General features: G+C 42.4%; 2 protein-coding genes and 4 non-coding genes across 7 annotated transcripts in view; 5 read left to right on the top strand and 1 right to left on the bottom strand.

The window, feature by feature from the left end:
• LOC122968455 (interaptin-like) overlaps nucleotides 1–1,007 on the bottom strand; it is a 36,805-nt gene extending 35,798 nt beyond the window's left edge. Inside the window, exons 1-2 of the mRNA XM_044333705.1 lie at nucleotides 891–1,007; nucleotides 27–69 (exon numbers count right to left, since the gene is read on the bottom strand). The gene's annotated coding sequence lies outside the window, so the exon portion shown is untranslated. The remainder of the gene's footprint in view (nucleotides 1–26; nucleotides 70–890) is intronic.
• A 1,148-nt stretch (nucleotides 1,008–2,155) lies between these two features.
• Nucleotides 2,156–20,825, top strand: part of haus2 (HAUS augmin like complex subunit 2) — a 22,351-nt gene continuing 3,681 nt past the window's right edge. Inside the window, exons 1-7 of one of the 2 annotated variants that reach the window (XM_044334522.1) lie at nucleotides 2,163–2,283; nucleotides 2,598–2,675; nucleotides 3,778–3,876; nucleotides 3,989–4,058; nucleotides 4,863–4,995; nucleotides 6,227–6,335; nucleotides 6,459–6,951. In XM_044334522.1, the coding sequence (XP_044190457.1) occupies nucleotides 2,598–2,675; nucleotides 3,778–3,876; nucleotides 3,989–4,058; nucleotides 4,863–4,995; nucleotides 6,227–6,335; nucleotides 6,459–6,572 (603 nt within the window). In that variant the 5' untranslated portion in view covers nucleotides 2,163–2,283 and the 3' untranslated portion in view covers nucleotides 6,573–6,951. Of the gene's footprint in view, nucleotides 2,284–2,597; nucleotides 2,676–3,777; nucleotides 3,877–3,988; nucleotides 4,059–4,862; nucleotides 4,996–6,226; nucleotides 6,336–6,458; nucleotides 6,952–20,825 lie in introns of those variants that run through there. The other variant, XM_044334529.1, reaches the window with a different exon arrangement.
• Nucleotides 8,851–8,956, top strand: LOC122971533. Its single transcript, XR_006399500.1, has one exon. It is a non-coding gene; the product is annotated as a U6 spliceosomal RNA (small nuclear RNA).
• LOC122971527 lies at nucleotides 10,175–10,280 on the top strand. The gene has a single exon (XR_006399498.1). It is a non-coding gene; the product is annotated as a U6 spliceosomal RNA (small nuclear RNA).
• Nucleotides 16,401–16,506, top strand: LOC122971557. The gene has a single exon (XR_006399513.1). It is a non-coding gene; the product is annotated as a U6 spliceosomal RNA (small nuclear RNA).
• LOC122971550 lies at nucleotides 19,314–19,419 on the top strand. Its single transcript, XR_006399511.1, has one exon. It is a non-coding gene; the product is annotated as a U6 spliceosomal RNA (small nuclear RNA).

Raw genomic sequence — 20,825 nt, 5'->3', positions numbered from 1 at the left:
CTGAGGACAAACATGTGGATACTTACTGGTGTCAGAGTTTGTGCTCTGTGTTCTCTTTGAGGAGTTCTGCTGAAGAAACGTAACAACATCACAATCATCTTGAGACGAGAATAAAAACATCAAGATACAGTTTGGGAAAGATGAGGTCATAATTAAACAAACCAGTGATTCAAACTGTGATGTTTGACAGTTTGAAGGATTTTATTTTCTTGCTCTTTAAAACACGAGAATGAAATCAAAATATATATTAATATGTATTGAATATTCAAATAACATAAAGAGCAACAAATTGTTTTTCACTCTTTAGCCAGTAAATATTTTACTGTATGTAATTTATTTATTTATTATTTATTGGGACCATGTACAGCGTTACACATACATGTTACCATTTCATGTACTGTAGAGTAGTTTATAGCTCATTTATATATTCTAATATATGTCTTTCTGTCTTTGTGAGGACGTTTTGTTGGTCACTGTTTCAAAGAATAAATGATGTTAATGAGTGTCCTGACAATTGTAGAAAGACAAACCCGTGTATATGTGTGTTCCTAAAACAAAGGGTTTAATATAAAACATGTTTTAATTCTGATGAAGCTGAACTCGGGAAAGACTTTCGTTTCCTTTTAAAAGTGATCAATCTAAATGTCCGTAAATGTAACTTTAATGAGAGGTTTTTTTTTTTTAACCTGATTCTGTTTTAGACTCTGAAATGGCGGAATCACCGCCGACTGACACGATGCTCTGACTGCACTTCAAGTAAAAACAGGAAACCTTTTTCAAGCTCGTCTGTCCGTCAGTTTAAAGTTAGTGAACAGAAAACTTTGCAGCTCAGTTAATGATTAACTGTGATAAATTAATACAACAGTAAAATGATCTGAACAGAAACTCACCTGATGATGTTGAATTTTCAGTCATTGATGTCAGTTTGTGTCTTTTCTGCTTTTCTTTCCTCGGTGAAATTCTTGCTGCGACATCAGTCAAGAATCGAAAGAGAAAATCAGTTTAAGACTTCCTGCAGATTTCATACAGGCCCAGTATATAATGCACTATACAGTATTAGTACATTATTATCATGATGGCCTTTTATCAGAACATGCAGAAAAACAGATTCCCATGAAATCTTGTTGACAGACTGAGAATTTTAATCTATTTATTTATTTCTCATTAACTTTCTATCAGAGGAGAATCTATAAATGCTTTGTTGTATTTTCAGTTTCCTCTTTAGTCTCTTAAATAATGAAACATTTCGGCTTCTTGCTTATAATTTCAACACAGACAGAAATTGTCTGATTAAAGTCAAAACGATGTAATTCAAAGGATTCAAAGGTTTTATTGTCATATGCAGAAATAAGTTATCAATGCAATGAAATGATTAGTTCACTATGTCTACCTGGTGCCTTCAATGACTCCATTTAACATATAAACCAGACACTATGTTTAATTAAGTATTTAAAACATATTAGTAGCAAATATATACAGACACACACTGTACAGTAATGCTCTTACAGTCTCTACTGGGGGCTCTGAGTGAGCAGCACAGCCAATGGAAACGCTGGATTAGAGCAGCAGCAGCCTCTCCCAGGTCCTAGTGCCCGGCGCTTTAGTTACATAGTGGATTTGGAGACGCAACGACGCAGTTCAATCGACTTTAATGAAAATGAATGAGAACAAACTATTGATGATAATTTTAGGGGGGCTAAATCTAGCAGAACTGACAGAACAGTGAACAGGAGTGCAGGCAGGCATCTAAACAGAACAAATGATCCAACAAAGACTGAACAGAAAACCAGGACTTAAAAACCAACCGAACCAACGAGGAGATGAGGTGCAGGTGGGGAGATTGGTAGAGAACTAGCAATTATTTAGCACATATCAGTCTGATCACATGAATGATTCATATGTATAAAACCTTTGTTTCATGTCAACCATTAATAACTGATCAAACACACACACACACACACACACACACACACACACACACACACACACACACACACACACACTACTTGGCCTTCTCTGCCAGCCACAGCTCTATAGACTTGCATGAATACAGAGCACAGAGGTCATCCATCCATTTATCTGTGTCTCTCTGTATTTACGTTAAGAAAGAGGTTATTTACAAGTGACTGATGTAGTTTCCCTTCCGTCCTGAGGGGGGCGGCATCACGGCAGAAGCGCTCAATATTTAAGAAGAAGAAGAAGAAGAAACAAACCATCGGGCGGGTTCAGGTCAGCTGTGTCCGTGTTGGAGCAGATTCAGGAGTCGCTTCTTCGGTTTAAACGGTAAAAAGAAAACACAAACTGTTACAGAAGTGTTCGTGTTTCACTGTTCAGCTGTAGATCTGCTCACAGAGTCGCTGTTTCCGCCCAAAACTACACTTCAGGCTGTTTTCATGGACTGATGATAACCGACAGTTTAAATTTATGTCGTTCTCTGTTTTAATTTCCAGAGATTTCAGACACAAATACAGTAAGATTTATATTGTTTAGGATCCACTCTTCATTTCAGCATATATACAATACAACACAGAACAGACGTGTGACTGAAATGATGTTTTATATTAATGGTTTTTCTACTGTGTTTCTCTGTGTTTCAGATGGATTTGTGTCCGTTCTCAGTGACTCCAGCTGCCAGCCTGCTGGCCAGATGTGTCTCCAGAGGTGCTGTGACTCAGGTCAGTCAGACTTACTGAAGCCAAACCACTGATTTATTAAGAAAAGCCGTAAAGTGGAATAAAAAACAGCTGTGGGGAGGTAATTAAGAATAAATGAAGGTGTTAATTTGTACAGAGACAAGTATATTTTATGAACTATAGCCTAAACTACGTACGAGATAGCACAAGACTCAACAATATATAAACATACATTACAACACTCAACAACAAAGTACCGTATGTACAAATCAGCACAAAATACAAACCTGCACCTGATATCTTTTTAAAATAAGAAACGTCACCAGTAATAAACTACAGACGGAGCTCACATGAACAAACATTAGCTGTAACATCGTGAAAAAGGGTTTACATTTACATTTTATCATTTTATTATTTTATCATTTTGCAGACGCTTTTATCTAAAGTGACACTTACAGTAAGAACCAAAAGTCTGAGACCTGACTGTCATGTTCAGAGCTGCAACTAACTGTTATTTTCATTGTCAATGATCGATTAGTTGTTTGGTTTATAAAGTGTTGATCACTGCTGCACGAGACGACGTCCTCAAATGTTTTGTTTTGTCCACAAAGATATTCAGTTAACTGTCATAGAGACTAAAGAAACCAGAACATATTCACATTTAAGAAGCTGCAATCAGAGAATTTCGACTTTTTTTCTGAACAATGACTCAAAATGATTAATTATCAAAATAGTTGCTGATTAATTTAATAGTTGGCAATGAATCGATGAATTGACTAATGGTTGCAGCTTGTTGTATCTGACTCGTTCAGGTACATAAAGAAGGAAGTCCACACAGTAACAGCTCAAGTAAACAAATAATTTATTAAACTCAACGTAAGCAAAGTATGGCTGTCAGGTCCTAACCAGAACTATTTGTAACGTGAACCAAGACTGAACTAAACAGAATCAAAACCCAAACAAAACCAAAGAGTGCCTGAAGGCATCAGTCTTCCAGGAGGGAGAGGGAGGGAGCCATCTTGGAAATCTGTAGGACAGGAAGCAGAGGGAGGCCGACACAGACACTGACATGAGGCCTGAGGTCATCACAAGCTCTAGTCATGTCATCTTCTAACACGTCACTAACATGTTGTGTCTCTTTCAGGAGCAAATTGACTCCATCTCCTCCAGCCAGGGTCCCGTCTTCTCCTCTCACCTGCAGGAAGCTGAACAGCGAATCAGAGCGCAGAGACAGCTGGATGAGGTGAGCTGGATCAATGTCATCACAGTTAATAAGTGTATTAATGTTGGTGTTGTTTGGTGCTGCAGGTGTCTGTCTCTCACCTGTCTGTCTCTCTTCCTGTGTGTTGTTGCAGATGCGGCTGCAGGTGGAGCTGCTGCAGGTGGAGAAGCAGAGTGCCGACGTCACACACAAATTCTACCTCAGTGAGTGTTTGACGCTGCTGACGTCAGCTGATGTCATCACTTAATTGAACAAAGCACATATTAATCTCAGTCTAAACACAAATAAATCCAGTTCAATAGTAAAGAGACATTCTCATAACTTACTGCTGCTTCTGGACTGTTTGGACCCTTTTAGTTGTTTCAGACACACAACTTTCAATACAATCATCTGTAATCAGAATCCAACAAATACAATATTGACGTAAAAATCCAATACCTGAGGATGCATTTGCACCGCTGCATTACTCCAACAATCAAATAATACCAGTTAAAACACAAAGAGTTTGTTTGGCCTCCCAGGAAGCTTCTTATTGGTTGAGGTGCTCTCAACCTGGGTCCTAGTGTCCCCCTCCTACAATTTCAAATGCATTTACTTTAACTATTATTTATACTTAAAACAGCTTTTAGTTCCATTCAGATCATCACATTCAGTCAGAGAGACGTGCTTTTAAATTTAAAGCATCTAAAGGGCTTTATCCTCTTATTAAATTATTAATTATGGATGCACTTTGCTAACCAAGCTAGCTAGCTAGCACTAGCGTCAGGGTTAGCTCCATCTTCTTGTCCAAATATGGTCACTTCTGGATCCAAAAAACCAGGATGGCGACGGCCAAAATGCCGAACTCGAGGCTTTAAAACGGGAGTCTTCAAACCAGTGGGTGACGTCACAGTGACTATGTGCATTATATTTTTACAGTGTTTGGCCGACACGGAGATGATCATCACATGTAGAGTAGTGACCTGTCTGTCTCACCTGTCTGTCTCACCTGTCTGTCTCACCCGCAGCAAAGCGGCTCCAGGCTTTACAGGAGTTGTGTGGTCACCTGCAGGACGTCCTGAAGCAGCAGAACAGTCTGAGACAGAGACTGATGAAGCCGCTGGGTCGCACCAACCTGCCCGTCCAGGCTCACCTGCACAGGTAGCAACCATCTCTATAACCGTCTCCATAGCAACCTCTGTCTGACACGGGCTGTAGTTTCTGCAGACAGCAGAAGATGAGCTGTGTGATGGATGTTTCAGGTGTGTGGTGGATGTTTCAGGTGTGTGATGGATGTTTCAGGTGTGTGGTGGATGTTTCAGGTGTGTGTGGTGGATGTTTCAGGTGTGTGATGGATGTTTCAGGTGTGTGTGGTGGATGTTTCAGGTGTGTGGTGGATGTTTCAGGTGTGTGTGGTGGATGTTTCAGGTGTGTGATGGATGTTTCAGGTGTGTGGTGGATGTTTCAGGTGTGTGTGGTGGATGTTTCAGGTGTGTGATGGATGTTTCAGGTGTGTGTGGTGGATGTTTCAGGTGTGTGTGGTGGATGTTTCAGGTGTGTGATGGATGTTTCAGGTGTGTGTGGTGGATGTTTCAGGTGTGTGTGGTGGATGTTTCAGGTGTGTGGTGGATGTTTCAGGTGTGTGTGGTGGATGTTTCAGGTGTGTGGTGGATGTTTCAGGTGTGTGTGGTGGATGTTTCAGGTGTGTGTGGTGGATGTTTCAGGTGTGTGATGGATGTTTCAGGTGTGTGGTGGATGTTTCAGGTGTGTGTGGTGGATGTTTCAGGTGTGTGGTGGATGTTTCAGGTGTGTGATGGATGTTTCAGGTGTGTGATGGATGTTTCAGGTGTGTGATGAATGTTTCAGGTGTGTGATGGATGTTTTAGGTGTGTGGTGGATGTTTCAGGTGTGTGGTGGATGTTTCAGGTGTGTGATGAATGTTTCAGGTGTGTGATGGATGTTTCAGGTGTGTGATGAATGTTTCAGGTGTGTGATGAATGTTTCAGGTGTGTGATGGATGTTTTAGGTGTGTGGTGGATGTTTCAGGTGTGTGGTGGATGTTTCAGGTGTGTGATGAATGTTTCAGGTGTGTGATGAATGTTTCAGGTGTGTGATGAATGTTTCAGGTGTGTGGTGGATGTTTCAGGTGTGTGGTGGATGTTTCAGGTGTGTGATGAATGTTTCAGGTGTGTGATGAATGTTTCAGGTGTGTGATGAATGTTTCAGGTGTGTGGTGGATGTTTCAGGTGTGTGGTGGATGTTTCAGGTGTGTGGTGGATGTTTCAGGTGTGTGATGGATGTTTCAGGTGTGTGTGGTGGATGTTTCAGGTGTGTGTGATGGATGTTTCAGGTGTGTGATGAATGTTTCAGGTGTGTGTGGTGGATGTTTCAGGTGTGTGGTGGACGTCGTGAAGATGCTGCTGGACTTCATTGAGACGCTGGAGAAGAAGCTGAGCTCCGTCAGAAACTGTCCGGCCACCAGAGAACAACTCGCTCAGCTAGTGAGTCACATGACAAATACTGCTAATATATATATATATATATATATACTGGGCTTTACTGTCTCACACTGACTCTGACTGTTGTCTTTATATGAACTAAACCTCTTCATCCGTCTCTGTCAGAACTTGTCTTTCGACCAGCTGCTGGCTCAGGCAGCGGAGGTGGAGAGTTTGTCCAGTCAGGTTCTCCAGTGGAAGGAAGTCCGCAGCAGCCTGCTGAGTGACAGCTCTGCATGATGAGCCCCGACGCCACACCTTCATCATCCTCCTCCTCCTCCTCCTCACAGTGTTTGCTGCACCAGGGTTTCTGCCAGTGTTTTGCCCTGTCTGAGTTCACATCCTGGCTGCTCCTGGATCAGATCCTTACATACAACACAGAGTCCTGCAGCTGATATATGAATACTGGAACAATAATATATGAACTATAGTTTGGTTATAAGTTGATTAAATGCATATTTATTTTGCACCATGTCAGCTTGATATATTAGACATTACAGGTAGAATTGAACACTCTTATGTTTCAGTTTGTATTACAGAACCTTTTACATGGATCATTTAATAAAGAATGTGTTTTTTTTGTATGTCTGCCACTGAATAAAAAGTGTACCATTTATAATACTGCTGCTTTACTGGCCAAAAACTACATCCTGAATATGAACATGTACACAGCTGCTCTTCAGCTCACACAGTCCAACAGAGTTTCAGTTCAGACTGTTTCAGATAACAAAGACAAACTGAGGATTCACACGAGAGACAAAAGTTTACAACAAGTTAACAAACATTTATGACAAAGAAGCAAGACTGTTGACCTCAGAAGGCTTTTATTTCAATTTGGGGTTTCGTTCTTTGAGTTGGACTCTGAAGCAACATCTGCAGATAGACATAGCACAAAAAGTAAGGAAATTTGTGTTTGGTAGATTATTTCTTTGTTGTAACAATGCTTCTTGGTAATAAATCTTATACCGTTGGAAAGCCTGTTTATTTCCCTTTTAAATGGAGCCACATTTGTAAGGAACATGCATTTGTGGGATGAGCAGCAGAGCTGAGTATGTGGGTTGTGCCCATGAAAAATTTGCCAAATCTTCTCTGCCAATGCCAAACAGCTTATTCTGCCATTGACTCTTGTTTGGTGTTTGGTGGATTGGATGATTGAAGTTTGAAGAAACAAGACATGTTGGCAAATTAACAATTAATTCATTTAACAAACAGGAGCCTCAGTAGCAGGTGGAAGAACCATACACAGCCACAACAGCCTGGCACCTCCTCCCCATGCTGGTCACCAGCTTTAATGTATTAAAAATTATCACTGAGTTTGGTGTAGCGGCTTATTCTTAACGAGAGAACGAGCTGTTTCTGGATAAAATACTTGAAGACAGTGATGCCTTTTTATCACAGATACTAACACAACACACATGAATACAGATGATCGAAGTTTATAGTTTTTTTTTAGTTTTTTCTTTTCTTTTCTTTTAGTTCTCTGGATTCAGACTCTACAGCAGCGTCCCTGAACGCCTCTTACAGAGCGGTCAGACAGCGACACCCAGCGGCAGATTGGTGCAACTGCAGCTGAATTTATTTGAATTAAAACCAAACTAACAGTAAAATCACAGCTTTGTTTTTATTTCATACTTGCTTTGGCGATGTAAACGCATGTTTCCCTGCAAATAAAATAAATAAAGCCTGTTTGAACTGAACATTAAATTTATAGAGTTAATACAGGACTGTTTACAGATCTCAGATCTCCCTGTTTGGATTTTGGTTTCCAGCACAGATTTCCTCTCTTCAACAGTATTTCTGCCTCCTGTAGGATGTGTGTATATCTGCATATGATGGATTCATTCATTCAGTCTACTGTGACATCTCTGCTTTTATGTATTGAGCTGAATAGAGTTTCTCTTCCTGCTTCACAACAACACTTTAACACAGAAAATAACGACATTTATTGCAGATTTCAGACTTTCAGACGCGTTTGATGTTCAGATCAGCTGCTGGTTTATTGTCTTTAAAGGATCCGACCGCCGATTCTCGTCAGAGTTGTTTGTGCTGCTTCCGGCTTGAAGGCGTAAACCAGATCAGACCGGTTCCTACACATGTCCTGGTGCCTCTAAACCAGCCCAGCAGGGTCTCTGAACCCCCCCTCAGGATCTCTAGGAGAGGGGGGTCGGGGGTCAGAGTCTCTGCTGGAGGAGTCGGTCTTTAGTTTTCATGTCTGCAGCCCTCCAAACGTCTTCGCCTGACGTCACCCTGCTTTGCATACATCTCCCACAATGCATCAGTCCGCTCACATATTCCCACTGAAACGGACTTTCCAGGATCAGAACCACACCGATCCTTTCAGACTCGTTATCTGAACACACCGTGATCCCGAAGCATCCGGACCTGCTGCTGGCTGCTGTATTGAGAGCGTCAGATGACGTGTTTCTGTCCGGTTTTGTCCGTGTTCCCGCCGCACCGTCAGTGAGTCGGTTAGCGGTTCGGAGCCCTTTATAAGGCTGCTGATGTTCGTGGTAGAAACGTGTTACTCCGGTAGCACATATACTAAAATTGGAACGATACAGAGAAGATTAGCATGGCCCCTGCGCAAGGATGACACGCAAATTCGTGAAGCGTTCCTCATTTTACATTATTTTCATCACAAAACAGCAATTTTCAAGCAGAGAACATCACAACAAGTTGGCTCAAACAGCGCAGCGGTGACCGGAAGTACTGCAGCCGAGAGGAGACCACACTGTTTACAAGCGACTATCTAAAAAAAAATGCAACAACAACATGTAAAAACGGCAGCAAAACCTCCTAAAATTACCAGGATTTTCCTGTCGTTGCTGTTCATGTGTCTGTGCTCTCATACAGTAACTTCACATGGAAACTGTCACTTTTAATCAACCGAAACTTCATTTAAAGTCGCTGTTTTCTGCTGTTCCACCCCAGCCTGCTGTCGGCTCTATAGCAGGGTAACTCACGCCAAAACAGACAGCAACAGACACAAACAGTCAGAGTCTTTTCTAGTATAGAGTGATGGTTAAACTTAGCAAATTATTATTATCATTATTATTAGTAGTAGTACAGTTGTACACAGGGCTGTAATGGAGACATAAACGCACATAAACGCCGTTTGACCACCTCTCAGATTCTGAAATCGTGTTTACGCAGACATCACTTTACAGCTGTCAAAGACTCAGACCGGCTTTCTACCGCAGCAATAAGATAAGGGAAGTGTCTTTAAAAATTTAACGTTGGTATTATCTTGCAAGTCATTATCTTCTTAGGTTTAAATAAAAAAGACATCTGTGTTAACTGTTCATTTAGTTTAATGCATCCAGAAACAATGTAACACCTATTCTGGTGATGTCCCAACACTGTCAAACTCTGGACAGATGTCACCTAGTAATATTGTTGATAATATTGTCTCTGACTTTTACTCTACTGGAAAAATATATTGTTTGGTTTCTTCAATAACAACAATAATAATAAAAAACAAATTATAATCTATAATCTGTCTCCACTTCAATATGAAACAGCAGTGATGGATCAGTGTGATCAGCTGCAGCGTCCAATCAATAACTGATATCCAATAAGGGGGAGTGTCGGCTGGTAAAAGACCTCCGTGAAGGCTGCTCTCATGTTTCCTCGCTCCTCAGAGCAAAATAAGAGACTCGAGACGTGCCCGTTATCTGAACACACCGTGATCCCGAAGCATCCGGACCTGCTGCTGGCTGCTGTATTGAGAGCGTCAGATGACGTGTTTCTGTCCGGTTTTGTCCGTGTTCCCGCCGCACCGTCAGTGAGTCGGTTAGCGGCTCGGAGCCCTTTATAAGGCTGCTGATGTTCGTGGTAGAAACGTGTTACTCCGGTAGCACATATACTAAAATTGGAACGATACAGAGAAGATTAGCATGGCCCCTGCGCAAGGATGACACGCAAATTCGTGAAGCGTTCCTCATTTTACATTATTTTCATCACAAAACAGCAATTTTCAAGCAGAGAACATCACAACAAGTTGGCTCAAACAGCGCAGCGGTGACCGGAAGTACTGCAGCCGAGGGGAGACCACACTGTTTACAAGCGACTATCTAAAAAAAATGCAACAACAACATGTAAAAACGGCAGCAAAACCTCCTAAAATCACCAGTATTTTCCTGTCGTTGCTGTTCACGTGTCTGTGCTCTCATACAGTAACTTCACATGGAAACTGTCACTTTTAATCAACCGAAACTTCATTTAAAGTCGTTGTTTTCTGCTGTTCCACCCCAGCCTGCTGTCGGCTCTATAGCAGGGTAACTCACGCCAAAACAGACAGCAACAGACACAAACAGTCAGAGTCTTTTCTAGTATAGAGTGATGGTTAAAATAAGCAAGTTATTATTATTATTATTATTTTTACAGTTGTACACAGGGCTGTAATGGAGACTAAACGCACATAAACGCCGTTTAACCACCTCTCAGATTCTGAAATCGCGTTTACGCAGACATCACTTTACAGCTGTCAAAGACTCAGACCGGCTTTCTACCGCAGCAATAAGATAAGGGAAGTGTCTTTAAAAATCATACATTGGTATTATCCTGCAAGTCATTATCTTCTTAGGTTTAAATAAAAAAGACATCTGTGTTAACTGTTCATTTTGTGTAATGCATCCAGAAACAATGTAACACCTATTCTGGTGATGTGGGTTAGGGTGTAAATGTGGCACCATTTAAAAGGGAAATAAACAGGCTTTCCAACGGTATAAGATTTATTACCAAGAAGCATTGTTACAACAAAGAAATAATCTACCAAACACAAATTTCCTTACTTTTTGTGCTATGTTTATATATATATGGCCTAATTTCTCATTTCTAAATACATTTTTCCTTTATTGTTGGCTGATTGTTCGACCAGTTTGGCAGTTTTGCTAAAGAATTTGTCTTAGTGTTTAGTTTAGTTTAGAAGATCATGGGCCTGGAGGGATAGCTCAGGGCTTCTGCCCTTTTCTATCCATAGTAGGTGGTCTTGTGTCCTTTTGGTCTTGGTTGGCGGAGGAGAGGCAGAAGGATGTGGGGGGACTCATGAGGTTTCAGGACACATGTGGGCCAAGGCACAAACAAGAACAGAAACAAAACAAAACAAAACAAAACAAAGAGAATAAAACCCCCCCAAAAACCTTGTGTTTGGTGTGTTTTATCTACATTTATGTATGTGTGTGCATGTGGGTGATATTAAGCAGCAGTGGTGGAAAAATATTCTGTGTATCCAGGTTTGGTTAGTCAGTCATGGGGGGTTGGTGGCTGAAGGGTCTTTGGTTAGCTGTAGAATGAATGAGAGGGGGGTGTTAACTGTTCATTTTGCTTCCTTTATGGTTCTTTGGAGTGAAGGATTGTTTGTCGCTGTCCACAGGTATTTCAGTGCTATTGTTTGGTGTCTCTGTCTTAAGGTTTGGATTCCTGTTATGGTGTGTATATAGTGGTTGCTGATGTAGGATGGGAGTCTGTGTGCTAGTTTGAGTGCTTTGTTCTGGATTGTTTGTAGGCGTTGTAGCTGGTTATCAGAGATGGTGATCCAGGCGGGGACAGAGTATTCGAAGAGTGGTCGGATGTATGATAGGTAGACTTTGATGACTGTAGAGGGTGATGCGCCATGTTTTCCACAGAGGGCTTTGAGATGGTTGAGTCTATTGTTTGCTTTTTGTTCCAGGTTATTGACGTGCTTTGTCCAGGTCATGTTGTTTTGGAATGTGACTCCGAGGAATGTTGCTTCTTTACTGATATTGCTTTTCTGGTTGTATAGTGTTAGATTGGCACTGTTGTTGGGCTGCAGGTGTGGGTTTTTAGTGAAGAGGACGCACTGTGTTTTGGCAGGGTTTAGTTTGATTCTCCACATGTTAGACCAGTTTTCTATTTCAGTTATGCATGTGTGGAGTTTTTTTGGCTGCTAGGTTTGGGCATTTGGAACTGGACCAGTAGCAGAGGTCGTCTGCAAACTGTGAGACTTTGGCTATGGTGGCTGGGGGGTAGTATATATCAGATATGTATAGTAGAAAGAGAAGTGGACTCAGAACTGCACCCTGTGGAACTCCTGCTTGGGGGGTGAAAGGTGTTGATATGGCAGAGGCAACTTTGACTTTGATTTGGCGGTTGTTAAGAAAGCTGAAGATGGTGGATTGGGTGGGTTTAGGGAGTTTGAGATTTGTATCCAGTAGTCTGTATTTGAGTCCGTTGTGCCATACCTTGTCGAAGGCTTTTTCTATATCAAAGAATATTGCCATGGTTATTTCTTTTTTGTTGATGTTTCTGTGGTCTTCTGATAATCGGATGATGTTGTCTGTGGTGGCTCTCCCTTTTCTGAAGCCGGCTTGATGAATTCCTAGGTGGCCCATAGAGTTTATGTGGTTTGTGAGGCGTGAGGTGAGTATTCTTTCAAACAGTTTTCCAATGTGGCTGAGAAGGCTTATGGGGCGGTAACTAGTGGCATTGTGCGGGTCTTTTCCTGGTTTATGGATCATAGTGACAACAGCAACCTTCCAAGGTGAGGGGAAATGACCGGTTATGAGGCAGGTGGAGAAGAGCTGTCCAAGGTGCTGGAGATAAGCGGTTGGTGCTTGTTTTATCAGTATGGTGTCAACATTGTCCTCCCCCGGTGCTTTATTTTTCATCTTTTTCAAGTGCAGTTGTATTTCTTGGATGGTGACTGGCTTTGTGAGGGGATGGTGTTCTGTGATGAGATTGGCTGTATTTGTCTCTTTTGTGTTGTGTTTTGTCATTTCTTTATCAACCAGGTCTTTCCATGTATTGTCAAAGTGTGGGTCATTTAGGCATGAGTGGATGTTTTCAAGATGATTACGGAAGAGTGTGGCTTTTTCTTTGTTGTCACTGATGATTGTGCCTGAGGATTTGATTGGTGGTGTGTTATTGTTTTCTGAATCTCCATTTAGGCTCTTTATTTTTTGCCAGAAGGTCCGGGGATTTGTGTCTTGATTGAGTTTTCTGTAGAATGTGTTCCAGGTTTTCTGCTTGTGAAGGGTAAGTTGTATTTTAATAGTGTTTTGGAGTCTGTTTATTTCTGTTTTGGTTTGGGGTGATCTGAACCTTATGAATTCTCTTCTCAGCTTTCTCTTGTGTCTTATGAGTTGGAGCAGGTGAAGGGGTAATGTCTGTGTCAGTGTTTTAGCAGGGTTTTGGGGTATTGTTTCCTCTCTGGCTCGGGTGAGAAGTTGACTTGACAGCACTGCTTGTTGGTCCAGACCTTGGGGGGTGGTGATGAAGGTGGTGTTTTGTAGTTTTTCTTCTATGTGTGTTCTGTATATTTCCCACTCTGCTGTTCTGTAGTTGTACTTCTTCCTTAGAGTTGCTTGCAGATGAAAGGAGAATGTAGTGAGGACAGGTAAGTGGTCGCTGGAGAGATGATTTGTGGTGGAGAACTTATGCAGTTTTGAAGCCAGATCAGGGGAGCATATGATCAAGTCCAGAATGTCTGTGCTGCCTGTTTGGGGGGATGTATAGGTGGGTTCGTTTGTGTTGATGATTGACAGATTTGTGCTATTCAAGATCTGTTTGAGTGCTATGCCACTTTGATTTGTTTTTCTGCAGTGGAAGTCTACATGCTTTGCATTGAGATCTCCCATTATGAGGGAGTGGCTGGGGTTGGAGATAACGTTAAACAGTGCAGCTGAAGGTTTTATTCCAGGGGGACAGTAAATGCTGGTGACTGTAATAGGGTGATGTGGGTGGATTTTCATTTTGGTTGCAATGTATTCATTTCCTTGTAGTTCTTCTGATGAGAGGCCGAAATCAATTTCACTGTATTCAATGTTTTTTCTGATCAGGATTGCTACTCCTCCTCCATGTCCTGTCTGCCGTTCTTTTCTTATGATGTTGTAGCCAGGGATCTGAATTCGTGATTTGGTTGATAACAGTGTTTCATTTATGGAAGCCACAGAGACATTCTTCTCGTTCAGCAGTCGGATTAGCTCCTCTTTGCTTCCCCTTATTCCTCTAATATTTAAGTGTAGAAAGGTGGTGAGGGCCATTATGAAGAGTGTTAGAAGGAACAAAGAAAATGACTGGAAATAGACATCTGTTGTCTTACAGAGAACGACACATACTTTATATATTGAAGTGTGTGTGTTTCCTGATGGTTTTGAGTACTTCCTCTATTTTCTTGTCGTCCATGGTGAGTTTTTTTTAAGTCATCACGCAGATGAGTGAGGTGGGTGCCATCATTAGGGTGCAGGCTTGGGGGGTTAGTGGTAGTGGGTTTTCCGGCTGAGGGTTTGGCAGTTGGTGTCTTTTTGGTTGATGGGGTCATGTATGAAAGGTAGACTGGACAGGTCTTGGAGGCAGCGGAGTGTTTGCCTGCACAGTTGGCACACTTGGCTTCTCGCTTTTCTTTTGTGCAGGTTTTGTGGTGGTGGTTTTCTCCACATCTCAGGCATACGACTGGGTTGGTGCAGTTGATTGAGATATGGTTGAATTGTTGGCATTTATAGCACTGTTTGATGGTGGGTGGAGGTCGTGCCTTCTCTACTCTATAGTGAAAAAGGTCCATGTAAAAGCCCTCATGGAGAAGGCTAGCAGCTTGGTCTGGGTTGGTGAGCTGGATCTTGATGAAAGTGGTTGGCTGTTGAGTGGATTTGCTTGTAATTCTGTGTATTCTGGAGATGTAGATGCCTTGTTTGTCCAGTTCTTCTTTGACTTGTGTCTCTGTGATGTTTGTGTGAATACCTTTGATGACCAGCAGTTTTGTAGGGGTTTCAGATGGGGGCATAGAGCTGTGTTTGCATGCTAGCCTGCAAGTGATGTGTGCTCCATTAAATGCTCCCTCGGGCCATGGTGAGAGCAGAGAGTTCAGGGAGGGAATGTCCTTGGGGAAGATGAGAATATTGCCATTTCTCATGTGGACCAGTTTTTGAAGTTGGGCTTGTGGCTTGAGTCTTTGTATTTCCTTGAGGATGGATTGGTTGGTTGAGGGAGAGTTGTTAGGGGTTTTGTAGTTTTCTATTACAACAGGTGTAAGGTGTTGGTTCTCTGTTGACTCCCGTCTTGCTCTTTTGTAGTGACATTGTTGAGGGGGGTGGATTGGGTGTATTTGCTGAGTTCAGAGAACAAGTGGTTGATTTGGTCAAAAATATTCTTGATGATGAGGTTGTCAATTTTATCAGTGGTCGGAGGGACTGATGTCTCAGCAGAAGTGGATGGTTTAGAATTAGGATTGGATGGTGGGGGGTTTGGATAATTTCATAGGTGGCAGTGCTTTTTCTTTGGTGGTTGGATTGGGTTCTAGAGGTGTGATGGGATCCATTCTTTCCAAGTTTTGGAGTGTTTTGGTGATGAAGCTGCGTACTGCTGGGGAGTTGGGGCTCTTTCTCACTTGTGTGGATTTTTGTGTTTTGGGATCTGGCACTTGTTTCTTTCTTTGTGGTCTTTCATTTGATCCAAAAGCTGCAGTCCACATTTGTTTCCTTTCCATGGCATTGGTTGGTTGTGCAGTAGCCATATTTGCTTCAGGAATGAAATGGAGTGAGTGGGTGTAGGGGTGGGGGGAAGCTGCTGCTTTAAGTGCGGTGAAGAGAGAAAAAAAAAATAGAAATACCAAGGTATTTATACTGTGTACTTTCTAATAAATGAAAGTTGTTTATGGTTCTTTTGTTGATCAGACTGGCAATTAACAGATTTTAACTAGATGATGAATCAGAAAACAAGTAAAGCATAAAACTTGGGAATGATACATTTAAATTCTATAATCTGTCTCCACTTCAATATGAAACTGCAGTGATGTATCAGATCAGTGTGATCAGCTGCAGCGTCCAATCAATAACTGATATCCAATAAGGGGGCGTGTCGGCTGGTAAAAGACCTCCGTGAAGGCTGCTCTCATGTTTCCTCGCTCCTCAGAGCAAAATAAGAGACTCGAGACGTGCCCGTTATCTGAACACACCGTGATCCCGAAGCATCCGGACCTGCTGCTGGCTGCTGTATTGAGAGCGTCAGATGACGTGTTTCTGTCCGGTTTTGTCCGTGTTCCCGCCGCACCGTCAGTGAGTCGGTTAGCGGCTCGGAGCCCTTTATAAGGCTGCTGATGTTCGTGGTAGAAACGTGTTACTCTGGTAGCACATATACTAAAATTGGAACGATACAGAGAAGATTAGCATGGCCCCTGCGCAAGGATGACACGCAAATTCGTGAAGCGTTCCTCATTTTCTGTTATTTTCATCACAAAACAGCAATTTTCAAGCAGAGAACATCACAACAAGTTGGCTCAAACAGCGCAGCGGTGACCGGAAGTACTGCAGCCGAGAGGAGACCACACTGTTTACAAGCGACTATCTAAAAAAAATGCAACAACAACATGTAAAAACGGCAGCAAAACCTCCTAAAATCACCAGTATTTTCCTGTCGTTGCTGTTCATGTGTCTGTGCTCTCATACAGTAACTTCACATGGAAACTGTCACTTTTAATCAACCGAAACTTCATTTAAAGTCGCTGTTTTCTGCTGTTCCACCCCAGCCTGCTGTCGGCTCTATAGCAGGGTAACTCACGCCAAAACAGACAGCAACAAACACAAACAGTCAGAGTCTTTTCTAGTATAGAGTGATGGTTAAAATAAGCAAATTATTATTACTATTATTATTTTTACAGTTGTACACAGGGCTGTAATGGAGACTAAACGCACATAAACGCCGTTTGGCCACTTCTCAGATTCTTTATGGAAGCCACAGAGACATTCTTCTCGTTCAGCAGTCGGATTAGCTCCTCTTTGCTTCCCCTTATTCCTCTAATATTTAAGTGTAGAAAGGTGGTGAGGGCCATTATGAAGAGTGTTAGAAGGAACAAAGAAAATGACTGGAAATAGACATCTGTTGTCTTACAGAGAACGACACATACTTTATATATTGAAGTGTGTGTGTTTCCTGATGGTTTTGAGTACTTCCTCTATTTTCTTGTCGTCCATGGTGAGTTTTTTTTAAGACATCACGCAGATGAGTGAGGTGGGTGCCATCATTAGGGTGCAGGCTTGGGGGGTTAGTGGTAGTGGGTTTTCCAGCTGAGGGTTTGGCAGTTGGTGTCTTTTTGGTTGATGGGGTCATGTATGAAAGGTAGACTGGACAGGTCTTGGAGGCAGCGGAGTGTTCGCCTGCACAGTTGGCACACTTGGCTTCTCGCTTTTCTTTTGTGCAGGTTTTGTGGTGGTGGTTTTCTCCACATCTCAGGCATACGACTGGGTTGGTGCAGTTGATTGAGATATGGTTGAATTGTTGGCATTTATAGCATTGTTTGATGGTGAGTGGAGGTCGTGCCTTCTCTACTCTATAGTGAAAAAGGTCCATGTAAAAGCCCTCATGGAGAAGGCTAGCAGCTTGGTCTGGGTTGGTGAGCTGGATCTTGATGAAAGTGGTTGGCTGTTGAGTGGATTTGCTTGTTATTCTGTGTATTCTGGAGATGTAGATGCCTTGTTTGTCCAGTTCTTCTTTGACTTGTGTCTCTGTGATGTTTGTGTGAATACCTTTGATGACCAGCAGTTTTGTAGGGGTTTCAGATGGGGGCATAGAGCTGTGTTTGTGTGCTAGCCTGCAAGTGAAGTGTGCTCCATTAAATGCTCCCTCGGGCCATGGTGAGAGCAGAGAGTTCAGGGAGGGAATGTCCTTGGGGAAGATGAGAATATTGCCATTTCTCATGTGGACCAGTTTTTGAAGTTGGGCTTGTGGCTTGAGTCTTTGTATTTCCTTGAGGATGGATTGGTTGGTTGAGAAAGAGTTGTTAGGGGTTTTGTAGTTTTCTATTACAACAGGTGTAAGGTGTTGGTTCTCTGTCGACTCCCGTCTTGCTCTTTTCCTGGGACCTGTATTAAATGCTTGATATTTGTGCATGTTTGTGCTGGCAGAGAGTGGTGGGAGAGGAGTGTGTGGGTCTTGTCCATTCAATAGGATCTGCTCCATGGTGGTTAGAGGGGATGCATCTGTGTAGTGACATTGTTGAGGGGGGTGGATTGGGTGTATTTGCTGAGTTCAGAGAACAAGTGGTTGATTTGGTCAAAAATATTCTTGATGATGAGGTTGTCAATTTTATCAGTGGTCGGAGGGACTGATGTCTCAGCAGAAGTGGATGGTTTAGAATTAGGATTGGATGGTGGGGGGTTTGGATAATTTCATAGGTGGCAGTGCTTTTTCTTTGGTGGTTGGATTGGGTTCTAGAGGTGTGATGGGAACCATTCTTTCCAAGTTTTGGAGTGTTTTGGTGATGAAGCTGCGTACTGCTGGGGAGTTGGGGCTCTTTCTCACTTGTGTGGATTTTTGTGTTTTGGGATCTGGCACTTGTTTCTTTCTTTGTGGTCTTTCATTTGATCCAAAAGCTGCAGTCCACATTTGTTTCCTTTCCATGGCATTGGTTGGTTGTGCAGTAGCCATATTTGCTTCAGGAATGAAATGGAGTGAGTGGGTGTAGGGGTGGGGGGAAGCTGCTGCTTTAAGTGCGGTGAAGAGAGAAAAAAATAATAATAATAACGAGGTATTTATACTGTGTACTGTCTTTCTAATAAATTAAAGTTGTTTATGGTTCTTTTGTTGATCAGACTGGCAATTAACAGATTTTAACTAGATGATGAATCAGAAAACAAGTAAAGCATAAAACTTGGGAATGATACATTTAAATTCTATAATCTGTCTCCACTTCAATATGAAACTGCAGTGATGTATCAGATCAGTGTGATCAGCTGCAGCGTCCAATCAATAACTGATATCCAATAAGGGGGCGTGTCGGCTGGTAAAAGACCTCCGTGAAGGCTGCTCTCATGTTTCCTCGCTCCTCAGAGCAAAATAAGAGACTCGAGACGTGCCCGTTATCTGAACACACCGTGATCCCGAATCATCCGGACCTGCTGATGGCTGCTGTATTGAGAGCGTCAGATGACGTGTTTCTGTCCGGTTTTGTCCGTGTTCCCGCCGCACCGTCAGTGAGTCGGTTAGCGGCTCGGAGCCCTTTATAAGGCTGCTGATGTTCGTGGTAGAAACGTGTTACTCTGGTAGCACATATACTAAAATTGGAACGATACAGAGAAGATTAGCATGGCCCCTGCGCAAGGATGACACGCAAATTCGTGAAGCGTTCCTCATTTTCTGTTATTTTCATCACAAAACAGCAATTTTCAAGCAGAGAACATCACAACAAGTTGGCTCAAACAGCGCAGCGGTGACCGGAAGTACTGCAGCCGAGAGGAGACCACACTGTTTACAAGCGACTATCTAAAAAAAATGCAACAACAACATGTAAAAACGGCAGCAAAACCTCCTAAAATCACCAGTATTTTCCTGTCGTTGCTGTTCATGTGTCTGTGCTCTCATACAGTAACTTCACATGGAAACTGTCACTTTTAATCAACCGAAACTTCATTTAAAGTCGCTGTTTTCTGCTGTTCCACCCCAGCCTGCTGTCGGCTCTATAGCAGGGTAACTCACGCCAAAACAGACAGCAACAGACACAAACAGTCAGAGTCTTTTCTAGTATAGAGTGATGGTTAAAATAAGCAAATTATTATTACTATTATTATTTTTACAGTTGTACACAGGGCTGTAATGGAGACTAAACGCACATAAACGCCGTTTGGCCACTTCTCAGATTCTTTATGGAAGCCACAGAGACATTCTTCTCGTTCAGCAGTCGGATTAGCTCCTCTTTGCTTCCCCTTATTCCTCTAATATTTAAGTGTAGAAAGGTGGTGAGGGCCATTATGAAGAGTGTTAGAAGGAACAAAGAAAATGACTGGAAATAGACATCTGTTGTCTTACAGAGAATGACACATACTTTATATATTGAAGTGTGTGTGTTTCCTGATGGTTTTGAGTACTTCCTCTATTTTCTTGTCGTCCATGGTGAGTTTTTTTTAAGACATCACGCAGATGAGTGAAGTGGGTGCCATCATTAGGGTGCAGGCTTGGGGGGTTAGTGGTAGTGGGTTTTCTGGCTGAGGGTTTGGCAGTTGGTGTCTTTTTGGTTGATGGGGTCATGTATGAAAGGTAGACTGGACAGGTCTTGGAGGCAGCGGAGTGTTCGCCTGCACAGTTGGCACACTTGGCTTCTCGCTTTTCTTTTGTGCAGGTTTTGTGGTGGTGGTTTTCTCCACATCTCAGGCATACGACTGGGTTGGTGCAGTTGATTGAGATATGGTTGAATTGTTGGCATTTATAGCACTGTTTGATGGTGAGTGGAGGTCGTGCCTTCTCTACTCTATAGTGAAAAAGGTCCATGTAAAAGCCCTCATGGAGAAGGCTAGCAGCTTGGTCTGGGTTGGTGAGCTGGATCTTGATGAAAGTGGTTGGCTGTTGAGTGGATTTGCTTGTTATTCTGTGTATTCTGGAGATGTAGATGCCTTGTTTGTCCAGTTCTTCTTTGACTTGTGTCTCTGTGATGTTTGTGTGAATACCTTTGATGACCAGCAGTTTTGTAGGGGTTTCAGATGGGGGCATAGAGCTGTGTTTGTGTGCTAGCCTGCAAGTGAAGTGTGCTCCATTAAATGCTCCCTCGGG

Source organism: Thunnus albacares, chromosome 2 (genome assembly GCF_914725855.1).
Source record: "Thunnus albacares chromosome 2, fThuAlb1.1, whole genome shotgun sequence".
In the NCBI taxonomy this organism is placed as follows: Eukaryota; Metazoa; Chordata; class Actinopteri; order Scombriformes; family Scombridae; genus Thunnus; species Thunnus albacares.
This window is presented reverse-complemented; position numbering and strand designations above follow the sequence as displayed.